Below are 17208 nucleotides of genomic sequence, written 5' to 3'. Positions count from 1 at the left end.
ACACACAGTGGAGCTTTCAGTGCTGTTTTTCATATTTTATCACACAAAACACAAGCGTGTGAAGACAGGAAGAAACACTGAAACACACACATACACACACAAATTCCTTGAATCCATGTTCCACTGCTACTGTACCCACACTGTCCCACTGTTCTAATTAATTTAACTGACTCCCAGTACAATCGGTCTGATCACGTCTCTGTTCTCTCGCTCTCATCAAGCGTCTGAACTGAAGCTTCTCTCCAATTAAACCTAGAGCTCACGGCTGTTTGGGACCGGCCAGTCAATTAATTGATGCTTCCATTGTGATGAACCTACTTTCATATTGTCCTCTCATCATGTCCATGCAGCGCTAAGAGCTATAAACCCGTATCAGATCACTGACAAAGACACAGTGTACCGTTGAACTTGAACATGAGCTGCCAAACCCATTCACTGTAATGATCTGACCGATAGATAAGTGGAAAATGAGCTTTTGCAAAAACATTTTTTTAACCTACATAAGTTATGAAATGTTATAAAGATGATGATGTGCATGTGGAGTATATGTCTGGATCAAGCCTCTGAAGAAAAACCATGTGTCGGTGGACACCAGCGTGCTCCGATCGGCCCACGCTCCACGTCCAACAGTCTGACACCTCTTGTGTACTAATGAAGATCCATTGATCCAGAATAGAACTGACACAGCCGATGATTGTGTCCAACTCGACATTCATGCTCCATCACTCATAGTTACAAGGTGTGTATTTCCTACCGACTTCCTCTGCAGCCTGTTTAATTGACCTGACCTACAATATCTTGTGTTTTTTAGGTCACCCCCTGCCGCCCCGCCCCTCGCCAACATCTGTGGAGTCCAAAACAAAAACCTCTAAACCAGGCCAACATGGCTGCGTTACGTAACTCCCTCGCACTGTTCAGCCGTCCCAAGGTTATGTTAAAAGACTCAGTCCTCGATTACGTAATGACTGGTCACCCGTGAGTGCGGCCGTAGTCGGCCTCCCAAAGGCGACTATGATGACACCCAGTTTGTCAGGTTGAAGCAGTTCTTTTGTGTCAGTGGGTTTAGATTCAAAACACATTAATGAAAAAGTTGTTGTTTTTTATTGTTGTGTCTCTCCTCACAACAGTTCTCTGTCTGCAGGGCAACAAACCAGTACTGCTGCTCTTAATGGGAACAACATGGAGGAAATGTTGGTGCTCTCAACTTTTTTAAGCAGGATGTGGGACAGTGTGGTGAACTCCTTTCTTCTTTTCTGACAACATATTGTTGCAGCGTGACTCACCAGTGAAAGTGTTCACCTTAGAGTCAACAACATTACTAACACAGAGTGAGTGAGTGTCCGCTGCAGTTTGTGTATGCCTGGTTTATAAAACAATAGAGCAGTTGATTTAAATGAATGGAAATGTTTCAGCAAGTTTTAAATGGTCAACACAGGTGTCAGCAGCAGGCCGTAACAATAACACATGATATGTTTATCACAAGTTAAGTTAAAGAGGAACTATGTAAGTCTGGTCACTTTTCTGCTGTTTTGCTAACCCTCCTCCTGGCCATGTGCATTTGTTTACAACGAAGCCATCGAGAATGCAATCAATAGAGCGGTGCATAACATATCATACACAATGTTACGACTGGCATATTTGTGTAGTTTATGTAATAAGCAAGAGATTACGGGTTACGGGGTGCGTTTGTGTCGCGGTGCGCAGAGACGAGGGCTGGGACACCAGGGTGGCGGCCCTGATCTTGCACAGTTGTTTTTCAGCCAAGAGACGCAATCAGAGACATGCACGTGGAAGGCAGAGAGCCTCCATTCTCCCTCGTAACAAGTTAAGCCATTTATTAAACCATCACAATTATTCCAAAGCTATTTAAAGGGATACTTCACCCAAAATCGATAATTCACCAATTTTCTACTCACCGTCATGCCAAGGAAGGGTTCGGAGAACTTTTGGAGTTATCAAAATGCTTTTGGAGTTCCAGGGGGGTCCGGCTGGCAACAGATTTTCATATAATGGCGGTGGATAGAGTTCACTTTTGAATTGTCCAAAACACACTATGAAACATCCAGATACCTCCATACTGCTCGTCCGTACTGACCCAAGTGTCCTGAAGCCGCGACATGAAAAAGTTGTATGGAAAAAAATAATTTGATTTATGTTTTCCATGTTTATATCATACATCCAGTGGTTTACAATGATGAACAAACATCTTGCAGCAAATCTCGTGCATGCGCACAAACATCAACAGAGCCAGTCTGGGAGTGATGAGTGAGTGTGGATCAGAGACCTGCATTTAGCTCAGAGAGCTCAGTGACTCTGTTCTGTCACTGTCTTTTAGTCTTTTTTTGCCCACGTGCTCAGTTTCACTCAAACAAACAGGTGTACAACAAACTCCCACAGTTCTCTCAGTGCCCTCCTCCCTCTTTCCTCCAAGATGCCCCCCCTCCTCCCCTCCATCTTCCCTGCCCGTGCAAATGTCAGCCTTCACATCCTCTGCTATCAAAGGCTCTGCGGCCGCAGCAGGATCCACCCTGACCTGACTGTTCCTCTCACATCATACAACTTCACACAGAAATGCAGACGGAGGCTCCATGACACACAGTTGCTCTTCCAGAAACACACAATTTTCCATTTAACAAACATATAAAGTGATAATCAAATTAGCATACATTTTAATCTTTGTGCAACTTTTCCTCTGGATAGTAGGAAACATAATGCACTAAAAACACAGGATATGATTTTAGTCTTATACAATATTTAAACACACAGATCAGATGTGGTGCTTCCCATAGTCTGGAAGCTATTAAAGTCAGCAAAGGACAATGTGATCACCACGGAGCCCAGACAAAGTGTACCGACTGTAAAGACAAATTAAAATTCACATCACCTCATTCTGACTAATAGCGACGAAAAGAACAGAGCTTGTTTGTGCCGTGATGTCACAGGAGAAAAACAAAAAGATGTTTTATACTGAATCATCGCTGAATTAAAACCTCCACTGCTTTTATCTAAAACTTTACGGGCCACTGCACGGGATCCACTAATCAAAATAAAGTCGCTAGTTCTTAGCGACGCTTTCTTGACCTCTGGGGGTTATGTCATCTTCGCTACCTCAGGCTGGTGCTGAGGACTTTTCATTTATAACAAGAAGTCTGAAACGTGAGCGTTTACCACCAGGAGGGGACAAGATGCTAAAGGAGCAAACACTTTTCTGAGCTTGAGCCACTTAAGACACACCAGTGTTGTTATGTAATCTGTCTCTCATTAGTCCTCAAACTACAGTGATGACCAACAGTGAATCATTAAAGTGAATTAGAATCATTTAACCTGTGTTCAACTTTAAAGCTCCTCTTCCACATGACATAATGTATGACATACAAATCCCAAATATATATACATTCAAAACTTTAACACATGAAAACAGTTTCCTACTGCAAAGTCAAGGCCAGAGAAGTCTATTTCCTCCTATGTCTGCAACTCATGCAAAGGAAATAGATTTAGAGAAAATATAGAGTTACACTAAGGGTGGTTCACATAAGGAAAATAAAAAGCCTGTCCCGGGAAATCTTTGATAACCATGACTCCATTTCACTGCGAAGATGGCGACCATTGTTGTACATTCTCATTCCTCTTTTGTTCGTATTTTTTTGGGGCGATGGAAGGTTTTCTGAACACGTGTGATTAAAAATCATGCGTGACTGCTGGCTGCAGGGTGGCAGCCTCCTGTCAGTGGGATGTGGAGAACAGAGGAGATCTTTAGCCCTCGTGGCGCCGTGGCCCTTTGGAGCTCACTGTAGTTAATTAGTGGCATGGCCTCGGGACTTTTATCTGCTCTGTGTATGGGCGAGAGAGAGAGCGAGAGAGAGAGAAAGAGAGGGGGAAAAAGAGAGTGAGAGAGAGTACTGATGTTGCACTGGGGAGCTGCTGTGACCTGTGTGTGTGTGTGTGTGTGTGTGTGTGTGTGTGTGTGTGTGTGTGTGTGTGTGTGTGTGTGTGTGTGTGTGTGAAGCGAATTTGTAATTGTAAGAGCGTTCTGAGCTGGTTGCATGTTTGCGTGCTTTGCATATTATATCTGTGTGTGTTGGGTTCAGTGTATGTGTGTGTGTGTGTGTGTGTGTGTGTGTGTGTGTTTGAGATCTACTGATGGCTCATCAGGGTCTTTGAGAGATGATAGGGGCTGGCTGAGTGAGGCTTGAAAGACTGGGGGGGCATTAGAGCTCGATTCAGTCAATGTTGCAGAGAAAGGAAAGAGGAGGAGATGGTGAAGAGGTCACTTTATCCCCACTGTTCAAAACAAGAGCTCTCTAATTACCAACACATCTCCCCAGAATTCATGGGCTATTGAAGCTCCTGTGGGTTTTGAAATTAGTCTCTTTTCATTGGGGATCTCTCTCCCTGTAGGACTGAGCTGCAGCAAAATGGCCGATCTGGAAAGATATCCTCGTTGTTTCGTTCCGCCACTGAAACCTTATCTGTAGCAGAACCAGAGGAACTGGGTTTGTTTTCCCCTGTGTATCCTTCTTCCTCATCAAAATCAGGTGCCTACACTACCCATGATGCAACTCAGCCACTGCCAGTTCCATCAGAGATTTGGCTATACAGTACATTACTGTATAATTAGCAGCTAATGTGGTTTAGCAGTTCGCATCAAGTGGAAATGAGTGACTTCATTCCGTTTTTTGTTGGTTCCAGCTGAAGTCAACTGAATGCAATAATAGTAATTAATAATAATGACTTCATCCTAGTTGAAATAAATAATTTATTTGCCCTCCAGATGCGTCTTTAAACCTGAGCTGATTCCTTGTGAATACAGCTTGTCATGTGCAACATAAAGTGTCTGAGCTAAACTGTGAAAGTCTCACCAGGAACCAGTAAACAATGTTCTGCACCTCTGTCACACTGAAGAGCTCAGGTGTAAAACAGTGACAAGTAATGCAACACAAGGGCAGTAAGTGAGGAAACCATAGAGATGCATCACTGTGTGTGTGTGTGTGTGTCAGCCACACAAGTTGTTATTTGTTACTCCTCAAAGATGTTAAACAGTCTGTGAGTGTGTGAAGTGGCAAAGAAGAGGAAGTGTAAGTGGGAGTGAGTTCACCCTTAGTTGTTGTTGTCTTAGAGCTTTGTTCCCTCTCGATAACAGAGCTAAACAAATCATTGAGTCGCTAAATGTGTGTTTCGTCTATTGTTATGTGGGTGATGTTTTAATGTGGGTATGTGCATCTTGAGGATGTTTTGTACGGGTTTGTGAAAACAAGTTTCCTGCAAAGGACAAATAAAGATGAATCTGAAGAGTATAGAAAAACAAATAGACTCTGAAGTACTTTCCAGGCTATTCTAAGATGGAAAAGGTGAAGAATGTGTCAGTGTGTGTTCACACTCATGAGCTTCCTCCATCAGACCGCTGAGAGGAAGGGATGATGTGCTTTCAAAATGAAGTGCATGAGACCATTGTCGTTAAAACATTGAAGTGGTTGCTGTTCCCACACAGTGAGCAGGTTTGTGTTTTGGTCCTGACACATGAAGCGGTTCAGGGTTCAGACTTGATTCGGGACAGATCTGTGTTTAGAAAAACATTTAAGATTAATTGATTTATTAATTAAAGTCTAAATGTTTTATGGAAATTAAAATTTCCTGCACTTGCAACCACTAACAACTCTTCAAAATTTGTTTTGCACACTGCAAACGTAAAAAAAAAAAAAGTCAGACTTGTTGATTCCCAGATGCTTGTAAGAGGTGAACACAGCTGATTTCTTAACAATGGCGCCCTCTTGTGGTCTTTCTTTATCTAACCAGGATTATTCAAACAAGTGTAACAGGTTACCAATGGTTAAACTAATTAATAACAACACTAAAAAGCAGGCTCAGATGTTCTTTTTTATAAAATGAATGTTAATTGCTTTTTTGAGTAGTAAAAACTTAATTGTCTTTTGACACATTTACATGCTATATGATTTATTTTGTATTGTGAATGTAAAAGAAAAACAGACACACCTTCGAGTTTTTTATAGTATTTTTATTTTTTTAAACTTTTTTTCTTTAAAAAAATGACAAGGTCCAAGGATTTTGGAAGCCCCGCCCTCACCGTATGTTCCCCAGCCGGCCAGCTCGACTCTAAAGCAACCAGCAAAGAAAAATAGTCATATGGACAATTGATAATATACACCCCATATACAGCAATACATAGTGGTCTACCATAATGTTACCAATAATACGCAACCTCCAATGAGGCTTCAATTCAAACTGTTGCCACTGATATGGTTCATTTCAATAGCAACTGTCAACCAATGACGGTTGGTTTCTTTTTTTTTGTTTTGTTTGTTTTTGCTTTTTTTTGACTAGTGTGGGCGGGGTTCAGGTTTCCACGGTGAGATGATGAGACCACCGACTGTGCCGTTTTGTTTTCACACCATCAACTGACCAGTACAGCACACTGTAGCGTTCAATCAGCATCACCACGCAGCGCTGACACTTCAGCCGTCCGCCTGAACTCCCCCCCTTTAAACCAATCAGATTCAGCATAAGTGCAAAGTTTAGGAGGCACTGACACACACACTCTGCTTTTTTTTTTTTTCCTCCAGGAGCCAACGACGGCTCCTCGTCAACTCTCGTCTGTCAAACCGTTTTCCAAGGGTTGAAATGACGTTATTACAGTGACCTACAGTTTTTCTGCTGGTTCAATTTAACCTGGTTATACTGGAGAAGATGGGATGTTACAGTCTCCTGTACCAATCCCCATAGAATTAAAATTCAAAGTCCACTTCAGTCCCACCTATTCAAGTCTTCTCTATGAATTTAATATCTATGTTTTGTCCACCTCATCCTGCATATAGTAACAGCCAGTGAAAGACAGGGCAAATTGTGTAAATGTGTGTGCGTGTATTTGCATGTGCCAGTGACCCCTGCAGTGGTAGAGACAGCATAGAGAAGGTTTCTGTATGTGCATGAAATAAAGACAGAGCCTGTACACAGTGTGAGCGAGTGTGTGTCCGTCTGTGCGCGCCGAGCTACAGACACGACTCCCAGTGCAGCTGCAGGTCCGTGCTGTCCAGAAAATCGGCCGAGAAGACGCTCGGCGGAGTGTGCGGCGCCAGCGGGGCCAGACTCGTCCCTCCGTCTCCTTCGCCGGCTCCTCCCACTCCCCCTCTCCCGCCTACGCCGCCGCCGCTTCCTCCGCTGGCGCTCCCCACCATGGAGATGTCCAGCCAGTCCATGCTGTCCAAGGCGGCGTCGCCAAAGTCCAACCCCGCGGAGTGGGGCGAGAAGCCCAGGTCGGACGTGTCCATGGGGGAGGGGGCGTGGTCCAGGATGCTGGGCGTGCTCAGCATCTGGCTGTGCAGGTCGTCGATCAGCGTCAGGCCGCCGTCGGGCTCCACGCCCAGCAGGGGGCCCCCCGTGGTGCTCTCCAGGAAGTCCTCCAGGCGCCCGCTGCCCGCGCAGGGCTCGCCCACGGAGGGCTGAGGGGAGATGAGGGGGGAGGTGGGGGTGGGAGGGGAGAGGTGGAGGGGAGACGGGGGAGAGGACGGGGAGGGCGGGTCGGAGTGGAGGGGGGCGAGGGAAGGGTCCGGGTTGGCCTTGAAGCCGGGGATTTCTGAGGGAGGACAGAGAGAGAAAATCTGGTCAGTGCCGGGGACGACAGACTCGGGACGTCTTGGTGTCCACGGTGACGACGGGTCGTTACCTCCGCTCTTCAGCAGGATGTCAAACAGGTCGTCCATGTGCTGACTGTTCACACCGTTCTCCTGCAAACAGACAGAGAGGGAAACATGAGTCCTCAGGCTCAGCCAACAAGAGCACAAAGCACACAGACACAACGCACCTAGACAAACTCCACGTCTTAAATAGAGATAAACTCTGCATTTTACCTTTATTTATTTCTTATTTCATTACATCCCATTACAACACATTTACAATACAGTGTGCAGCCTGTTTGACTTTATCTAAATCAGCAGTTTCCAAACCTTTTAAACCACAGCACTGCTTCATTATGAGTGATGATGATGATGATGATTTGTCGGTGCACTAACTTCCCACCTCCCCTAAACGTCTCATATAGAAACTTGAAAAATATTCATATTCATTATGTATGTGGTCTCAAGAAGGATGTGGAGGTATTTAAAAAAACATGAGGGGGTATTTACTTCTTTACTTAAAGCAGAAGTAAGTGATCCGGTGGTTTTGGCTAATGCTGCGTTCCAGGTAGGCTTTTGAAACCGTAAATTACAGCTTCAAGTCACAACTTACGACTTTGTAGCGTTTCAGGCAACCCACTCGTGTTTTTCCGACCTGTTTTACCTGTGAAAGTCACTATAACGGCCACTCGTAACTTCCGACCCGTGAACTCGTACCAGATTGAACTGGTATGACTTCACAGGTCGGAAAAACACGAGTTACGAGTTTCCTTGAACGCACCATAACAGTCCTCGTCCCTACGTCACCACATTCACGGCGTCCCTTGGCTGCACACACAGCCCTGCATGCCGTTCTCTCTCCTCATTGGATAAAAATTGTAGGATACGAGAAAAGTTTTCTCCTCGGCTCACAGCAGAGTGACTGACAGACCCGTGTTTCGGTCCAAACACTCTATGTAAGTGATTGCTGTCGGAAGATATAACTATTTAAGACTTATATTAACACAAATATATCACTTACTTCTGCTTTAAATCTTATATTACGTCTTCAAAGTGCTGATATTGCGTGTTTAGGGATTTCCACCTACTTTAGTGTCATGGTTCATGTGCATCTAAAGCTGAAAAGTTCTCATTACAGGCTTTTCTTCTCTCACAGTGAACAGCAGACTGGTTAGTTTCAGTCTGTTGCTATGTGATTCTCACTTTCTCTCGACATGAAACACTTGAATAACCACCAGTTCATTTTGTCTACAGGTGTCTGACATCTGAGCGAAAGTTTGCAACAACTTTCTGTGAAATGTCTAGAGCATTATGGGAAACACAGTCGGTAAGTGAAAGGACACAACAAAACACAGAAAAGAAAACATATCAAGATGAGGTTGTTACTTTAAGTCAGGCACATTTCAAAGATCAGTAAAATGTGCACAATAAGGTTTGAAAATGGAGAGACGGACAAAAAAGAAGGACAATAAAGAAAAGACGGAAAGAAAAGACATGCTAGAAGACATACTTTGGAGCGTTGAGTAGGAAGGGAGGTGTTGGGTTTGGGAGAGGGAGGGGTGAACAGTGTGTGCCGGTCGTAAGGCGGACACACCTCCTCTCCCTGCCAGGATGGAGTGATGAAGTGATGAAATGAAAAAGAAAAGAGGGAGAAACAAGGAGAAAAAGGGTTAATGAAGTTGACAAATGTGGAGCGGCAGACTGAGCAGTAAGGTCGACATGACGACGGGAGCTCCCAGGAGCAGAGGAGGAGGAGGCGGCGGCGGCGGCGTTACCTTCAGAGACGAGATTAAACTGCTTTGGCTTTCGCTGTCCGACATGTCGTCGAAGAAGGGCTGCAGGTTGGGCGGAGCTGTGGCTGGCAGGCTGGGCTGGGGGACGCCGTTGGTGTCCAGGTGCAGCCCCGACTTCTGTCCCTGAGGGGAGACACAGGGACAAGAAGAAGATGAGATGTTAATACTCAGTTATAATTGGCTCGTGAAGCAATACATCTGAATAACAAGCTGCTTTTCTCATGATTCCTCATTATTTTCATTAACTGTGTGAGTGGCGACCCTCTGTGGCAGAGAGATGTTACTGCTGTTGCATTACAGTTGGTTTTATTAATATTTTTTCCGATATGCACACACAGTCGGACATATTTAAGGTTCTACTGTCAGGTTCGACATCCATAGACAAAAGGAGCTGATGAATGCCAATCACATCCTTTAATCATGATATTATATGAGGCATTTAAGGTAAGTTGTTAGGAGTAAAAATAAAATTTTGGACATAATAAAAACTGTCCATAGTTAGGGACAGTTTTTATGTCAGCCTGTTCTTGAATGTTATTGTGTTCATCAGGATATGTCATAATAATATATCATCATACATATGCTTTATATGTGTATATGTTCAAGATACACCTATGATGTGGTTGTGGAAGAAAGAAAGAAATTTGTGGATTTTATTAAAAAAAAAGAAAAGAAAACCAAACCATTAACAATAAATTATGTATATGTATTCACATAGGTGGCTTTTAGATCCTGCTCCTTTCTGACCATCGAAAGAAAGAAATATAGAAAGGAATATAAGCCTACAAATCTAGTTTTATTAAGTGACATAATTTTAGCGTCTGGGGATTTTGAGCAAGATCATTCAAAACTTACACCTAAAAGAAGGTGGCTAATGTGAGACTATTAAATTGTGCACTACTAAATAATAACAAGGTGTATTTGATGGTAACACATGCTGAGTATGGATCGTACCTTTTTGATTGGCTGGCTCACAGGCTCGGCCTCTGGCTGCTCTTTTGATTGGCTGTCATTGCTGGGCAGTTTACTTGGAGTTGACTGCAATCTCTGAAAAACAACAACAATACACATAAATACTCCATCACACATCAACACAGTTCAGTCCTACAAAGAATCAACATTGTACTGTACCTGCAGTGTGATGCGTCCATTGGTTTTGGCCAATGGGGACACTCCGTTCTGACTCTCCGTGGCTTGACTGGTGAGAGCGATCAGGTAGTGGTTGCCGTTGCTGTCGGTGACCAGTGTGGGCGCGCCGTTGGCCTTGAGGAGGTCTAGTGAAATGGCCTGAGTGTGGATCTGGGTGCCGTTCTGCTGGTTGATGAAGACCGGAGTCACCTGGGAATCAAACAGGACGTTTTTCCATTTTACCATTGATGATATTTTAACACCAAGAAACTTCAACATATCAACATTTTAGCTGTGAGGTGGCTAAAATGTCCTCACCTTGACCTAACAATAATTTCAACAAAGTAAAGAAATAATATTAACATACCTTGTGCGAGGTAGAGAAATAAAAAAAAATAAAAAATAGAAAATAAAATAAATGAAGTAAATTAAAAAAAAGATATATATATAAAATAGTAGTAGTAGTAATGATAATAACACTAAATGAATAAATAAATGGGAAAAAGGTTACAGTCTATTGAAACTAAAAATTCTAGTGAGGGTTGATGACTGTGTTAAAATTGGTCGTGGTGATCACCTGTTGCGTGGCGACGGTTGCAGTCTGCTGTTTCTGCTGCTGCCTGTGTTGAGTCTTCTGCTGTTTCCTCTGCTGGGTCAGGGTCGTCGTCGCCGGCTTCTGGCTCGCCGCCGTCTGGTTCTGGATCTGCACCTGGACCTGCTTCAGCTGGACTTGGCTCTTCTGCTGGCTCTGCTGGACCTGGCCCTGGGTCTGTTTGAGCTGGTTCTGCTGCGCGAGCTTCTGCTGCGCCAGTTTCTGCTGCGTGAGTCTCTGTTGGGCCAGTTTCTGCTGGGCCAGTTTCTGCTGCGCTAACTTCTGCTGGGCCTGGAGCTGCTTCTGTTGGGTCTGCTGGATGATGAGCTGCTGGAGGTGCTGCTGCTGCTGGAGCAGGATCTGAGCTTCTTTCTTCTGCTGCTGCTGCTGCTGCTGCTGCTGTTGTTGTTGTTGTTTCTGAGGGTTTGCTTTGGCCTCCGGCGCCCTCTGCAGCTGCACCTGGCCCTGCGGCAGTTTGGGCTGCTGTAGCTGCTGTTTCTGCTGCTCGGCCTGTTGGACCTGCAGCCGGTGAATCTGCTGCAGCCTCAGCAGAGTCTCCTGTGAACACTGCATCGGCTGGGCCAGCTTCTTGCCCAGGGCCTCCTCCGTTATCCCCTCCATTTCTTCCTCGGACTCCACCTCCTTCTTCACCTTCACCACTACGCCGTTAGGGAGAGTCGGGGGTTGAATGGCTGAGGCTTTTATTAGAGTCTGGAGTTTCACCTCTGGGGATGTTTTGCTCTTCTCGCTTCCTTCTTTCTCCGCGACTGTTCCACCCGCCATTTTGCCCTGCTCCAGCTGGGACCTGAGGGTCTCCACTAGTCTCTGCTTCTGCCTCAACATCCTGGTCAGCTCCTCGATCTGTTTGTCCTTCTCCTGGAGCATCTGGTCCTTGTCCAAAGAGGACGTGTCCATGGCCAAGGCCGGCAGGGACTCAGGAGTTTGGCCTGAGGCGGCTGAAGACTTGGCCTGGCTGCATGCGCTCTGGGTCTCCTCCTTGACCTTGGAGAGAGGCTGTGAGAGTGGAGAGATGTTCGATGGGTGCTGAGGAGACGGGTGCAGGGTGAGCTGGGTCAGGGGAGAGCTCACCTGAAGGACAACAAAGCAGGAAGAGGATGTTAGAAAACGCTTCAAAGGAACTTAGTCAATGTTGTTTTTTTTGTTTTTTCCTTTTTACTGTGAAATACAAAACAAAAAACATAGTGGACATACATCTGTGTTTATACAAGGTGTGAACAAGGTGTGTGTGTATGTGTGCGCGTGTAATTCAAATATAATATACTATAATATAAATGGTGGTCATGACAGTAATAGCAGTAACAAAGAAAGAAATTAAGGAATAATAATAGTAATATTGGTCAGAATAATAATAACATTATATATTAATAATAACATTAATCATAACATAAATATTAATAATATTAATAATAATAGTTGTGACAGCAATAGCTAGACAGCAATAATTACAGTAATAATAATAGCAATAATTCTAAAAATAAGAAAGAAAAATTAGAATGAAGGATGAAAGAAGGATGTAGGAGGGGAGGATGGGTAAATGAATAAAAAAGTGAATGAAATTATGAGAAAAACATGAAAAATAAATAAATAGTAAAATGGGGCCAGTTTGTAAGGTGTCATATTGACAAGATGCCTTGGATCCATTTGATCAGCAAGGCATCGGCCCATGGTTGCCCATCCCTATATGGAATTTTTTTTTATTATTATTATTTGTTTGTGTATGTTAATGATGTGCATTAAAAACAGGGTAGGAGTTAGTCAACATCTGCACAAGTCAATCGACTTTGTAGTCAATGCTGTTAACAAACATCTGCTTTACATAAAGCTCTCACCATCTCTCCAAACATGTCTCCGTTACAGCTCGTCTCGTCTGGACTCATACCGGCCAGCGACCTCTCAGACGGAGTGGGCGACACGGGAGGGCTGGAGCTGGTGCTGCCGAAACGCATGACCCTCCCAGGGACCGCGTGAGCCAATGAGGACAGAGCCAACTTAAAACCACACTCTCCTGGCTGGGCGTCAGGGGCGGTGGTGGCGGTGGCTGTTGGTGAGGATACGATGCCGCTGGAGGCCGAGCCGACGCCCTGCTGGCTGGGCGGCAACATGCCGTTTTTCAAAACCGTCGTGCCGCCTCCGCCATTTTGCTCCTGGTAGTTGCGGAGCCTCTCGATGAGATCATTCTTGGTGCCTGACACGGTCAAACCACGTAACTTCAGTTCCTGTTTCAGCTCAGCGACCTGATGAGAAACCAAACCACCATTGACTCAAAGTGAAAGAGCAAAACGACTGATAGGTCAGAAAACATGATTTCATAGTCAGAAGTCCCCGGAGTAGACACTTGTGTCATACGTTGGACTTTTAGAAGACAGTTACAGTCTGTGTAATGTCTGCTATCACTATTTATAATTTATTCTACTATTTTAAGTCAGTTCTCTTAATGAAAACAAGTTTCTATTCTTGAGAAGTACATTTCTGAGTCAAGTTGTCTTTAAATTACTTTGAACTCATCCAGGTTGGCTGGCAGAGTGCCGGGTTTGGCTCCCGCTGTCTGGCCCTGACGTGCATTCCCACTCTGATTGGAGGAGGCCATGGTTGTTGTCGTGGGAGCGCTGCGCGAGGGGGAGGGGCCAGAGTTGGTTGTCGGGGGCTGCTCAGTCGGAGGCCTGAAGGGAGACAGAAAACAATCAAGTATGAAAATCCAAGCGACGGAATCGTTTTGGAAACATCCTCCAAAATCTTTTCCTATTACTATAAACACTGTGGGTGACACTCACTTGGGCGGTGCAGGGAGGATGGTGTGGTAGTTGTAGTGCTGCTGCTGCTGGCTGAGGATCTGCAGCTGCAGGAAGAGCTGCTGCTGCTGGAGCAGCTTCGCGTAGGACGAGTCCATCTGCGGTGGACGCTCCTTATCTGCCTTCTGGTCTGGAGGGATGTACTGGTGGTACTTCAGCTTCTTCACCTACACCCAGATGAAGAGGACGGTTAAAAGGACAATGCCACTCTTTAATGCTTTTACACTGTACGATGTCTTTATGTCTTTAAAGGGACTATGAGGACTTTCGGAAAGCAGAAGTGTTTTCACACTACATTTCCCATGAGCCTTCGCGCGCACTGTGAAATTCTTGGATCGGCGCAAGACGGACAAAAGCGAAAACATTTGCCAAGAATGTTTTCATTAATCAAGAATGAAAGTCTGAGGTTCGAGGATGATCAGATACCGTCGTAGTACCGACCATAAACGATGCCAACTAGCGATCCGGCGGCGTTATTCCCATGACCCTGGGGGCAGCGTCCGGGAAACCGAAACTAGGAAATGCTGGGCGAGTCGACCACTAAATAATAATATCAAAATAACTATAAAGACAAAACAATATATTTATCGTAAAAAAAAGACCCATTAACAAGTGTGGGTAACGTAGATTCATCCACATTAATGAGACTCTTTGATAACCAAAAGCATGTCCTCGGGGTCTTTAATGAGGGATGCTTGTTGTGTAGATAACACTGGATATTCCTAGAAAATGCTGAAAGAACCTTTGAAAAACCAGCATGCGTATTCAACAGGTCTTCATGGAAAGAACATAACTAGAACAAAAGAGCAAGTGTTTACTCTGTTGAACTGAGCAGTATCTCTTCCTCTTCTTTGATGGATGTGATTGTTAAATGTGAAAACGTTGTGGGTGTTCAGTTTAGAGTTTATGAAACCTGTCACCACATCTTTTATTAACCTGTTATAGAGGTAGGTGATGGAGTTAGGACCACATGATGAATGAGCCCGAACAGCTGAACTGGTGTCACGAGAAAACAATGCTACTGTTCCTCCATGTCACTTGCCCATCAAAGCCATAAAATCATGTGTCACTGCCTGTCAAAGTGAAAATGAAATGAAACACAGAGCATGCTGACCTTGGGTTTGTTGTCCTTTGGTTTCTTGGGTCTCTGTGGGGGACGATCTGAAGACGACTTAGCTTGAGACTGTTGACAGAGTGTGAGAAATGTGGTTGAGGAGGGGGAAGTGAGGAAAGGAAGACGTGAGGGAGGGGTTAGACACTTATAGCTGCACCACAAATACAGATCAGATCGAGGTTGCATTTATTCACTTGTCATCAAAACTACAAGATGTTTAGTTTTGAAACAACCTAATTCTCAGTGACTCTGTGTGCAGAAAACAACCAGCGTTCACACACCTTGATGTGTCCTGTAAGACGGGAGTTTGCCGAAGTCACCGTCGTTCCATTCGTCAATTTTGGGGGTGGGGAGGCGGGTGACCCATTCACCTGTGGAGGAGGTGGTGGAGGGGGTGGAGGAGGAGGCTGAGCAAACTGAGGAAAACATAACTGGTTAATGGCATGACTGCAAATTTGAATTTTGTTCTGATAACATGAACCTTTAAGTGACTCTCTACCTGTGTGGGAGACAGTTCCCCGTTCTGTGTGACCGCATCGGAGGGGGACAGCTGAGGGACCGCGCTCAGGGGAGAGTCGTGGTTGGTCAGCGTGTCCGGCGACAGAGCGTCACTGCTGTCTTCGTCCAAAGACGAGCCCTCTCCTTTTGGAGAATCTGTGACAGAGCAGAGAAAGTTTTCAGTTTCAGCTCAACTGAGTCACGGTGGCATCTTTGTTGCTTTTTTCTTTTGTGGTCGATAAAAAAAAAAGTGACAATGGCTCATGAATCAAACTTCTCCCAGACCACAGTGTGTGACACTGTCACAGTGATGAAGATTGCAAAAGAGGGATGAGCAATTTTAGAGAAGCTATGTCCAAGTAACCAAGTTTCAAAACAGGACTGTGTCCAAACAATGGTGTTGTGTCATTTCTGTGCGGTTGACTTTTTATTATCACATCTACTGGAATGACGCAACCTGAACTACTAAGCCGTGTGTGTTTGAACACTCACCCTGGAAATATTGTATTACAAGCGTGTGAGGATTCCTAAATGTTGTAATTACTTAGGTTAAGGTGTGTTCGCAATCAACGTAAATCAATGGTACGGTGGCAATGAAATAACAGAGGTGAGCATGTTGCAACATCTCCACTCATCCCCTGACCTGCATGACCCAATGAATCAGCGAGCAGACCGCGTATACGTGAGGCAATACTTGAATGCACTTTTAGGAGCCATAAGGTTGTGTGTAAGTGTTTATAAATCCTGCATTTGTGCTTGTGAGTGTTACAAAACGCTGCGTAAAGGTGTGTATTCCTGCACTGGCTTGTTTTGAACACCATAATGGAGTGTGTGTCGGGTGTGTTTTTCTTGCTTTATCTCAGCCTGTGCTCATGTTCTAATGCCGTTTTACAGCGGTACAGATAACAAGTCGGCCCATATTCTGCAAGGGGTGCGGCCGACTGTGGTGAGGTGTGTGTGTGTGTGTGTATGTGTGTGTGTACTCACCCAGCAGCGGCGAGTGCACAGGGCAGGTGACAGACAGGATGTTTTTGTGAACCAGTTCGATGGGCCCCGGCCTGTGCGAGATCTTGTCGTTGAGGTCGTCGGCCAGTCGCGCTCGCTTCAGCTGCAGCTGCTTGGCCTGCAGGGACGGCTCTGCTAACGTCTCTGTGTAGGAGACAACACGACGACATGCATACACGCAAATTTATTAATCAAACGATCCACTTGGGTGTACAGCATCGGGGAAAACGGCCCACGTGAAGCGCTTAGTACCTGAGGGATATACATCAACACTGTAGATGAAATATAGTACAGATACAGGAAGCTGGTTTTCTGGAGATCACAGATATCGTGTTTTGGGCCTTTTTTTTTTGGCACTTCCTGATTCAGAATAGATCTAAACCAAAAGCTGCTTCTCGCAAGTGAAAATATATCTTCTACTTTGCATTAACTGGTTTTGCAATATAACAAATTCTAGGGCAAAAAGCTGAAGTGGAAAAGGCCTCATATCTGACTCAGAGGTTGATGTCGCTTATAGGAACTTACAGCAACCAAGTAGGAACTATACAGTAACCTCATCACTTGGAATTGTTCCGTTTCATTTGTTATATGCTTCCTTTAAATAAGGTATCTTGCTTTTCATCTCAGGGCTCCAGACCAA

General features: G+C 44.7%; 1 protein-coding gene across 9 annotated transcripts in view; it reads right to left on the bottom strand.

The window, feature by feature from the left end:
• Positions 1-6033: 6033 nt before the first annotated feature.
• Positions 6034-17208, bottom strand: part of mrtfab (myocardin related transcription factor Ab) — a 44497-nt gene continuing 33322 nt past the window's right edge. For 5 of the 9 annotated variants that reach the window (XM_083994199.1, XM_083994203.1, XM_083994198.1 and 2 more), the window contains 14 exons: positions 16551-16725; positions 15565-15719; positions 15347-15481; positions 15066-15134; positions 13934-14118; positions 13657-13822; positions 12992-13396; positions 11127-12230; positions 10553-10759; positions 10376-10468; positions 9404-9544; positions 9139-9231; positions 7679-7739; positions 6034-7588 (listed from right to left, as the gene is read on the bottom strand). In XM_083994199.1, the coding sequence (XP_083850325.1) occupies positions 7005-7588; positions 7679-7739; positions 9139-9231; positions 9404-9544; positions 10376-10468; positions 10553-10759; positions 11127-12230; positions 12992-13396; positions 13657-13822; positions 13934-14118; positions 15066-15134; positions 15347-15481; positions 15565-15719; positions 16551-16725 (3573 nt within the window). In that variant the 3' untranslated portion in view covers positions 6034-7004. The remainder of the gene's footprint in view (positions 7589-7678; positions 7740-9138; positions 9232-9403; positions 9545-10375; positions 10469-10552; positions 10760-11126; positions 12231-12991; positions 13397-13656; positions 13823-13933; positions 14119-15065; positions 15135-15346; positions 15482-15564; positions 15720-16550; positions 16726-17208) is intronic. The other 4 variants (XM_083994201.1, XM_083994200.1, XM_083994205.1 and 1 more) reach the window with 3 other exon arrangements.

This window comes from Trachurus trachurus, assembly GCF_905171665.1.
Source record: "Trachurus trachurus genome assembly, chromosome: 19".
In the NCBI taxonomy this organism is placed as follows: domain Eukaryota; kingdom Metazoa; phylum Chordata; class Actinopteri; order Carangiformes; family Carangidae; genus Trachurus; species Trachurus trachurus.
This window is presented reverse-complemented; position numbering and strand designations above follow the sequence as displayed.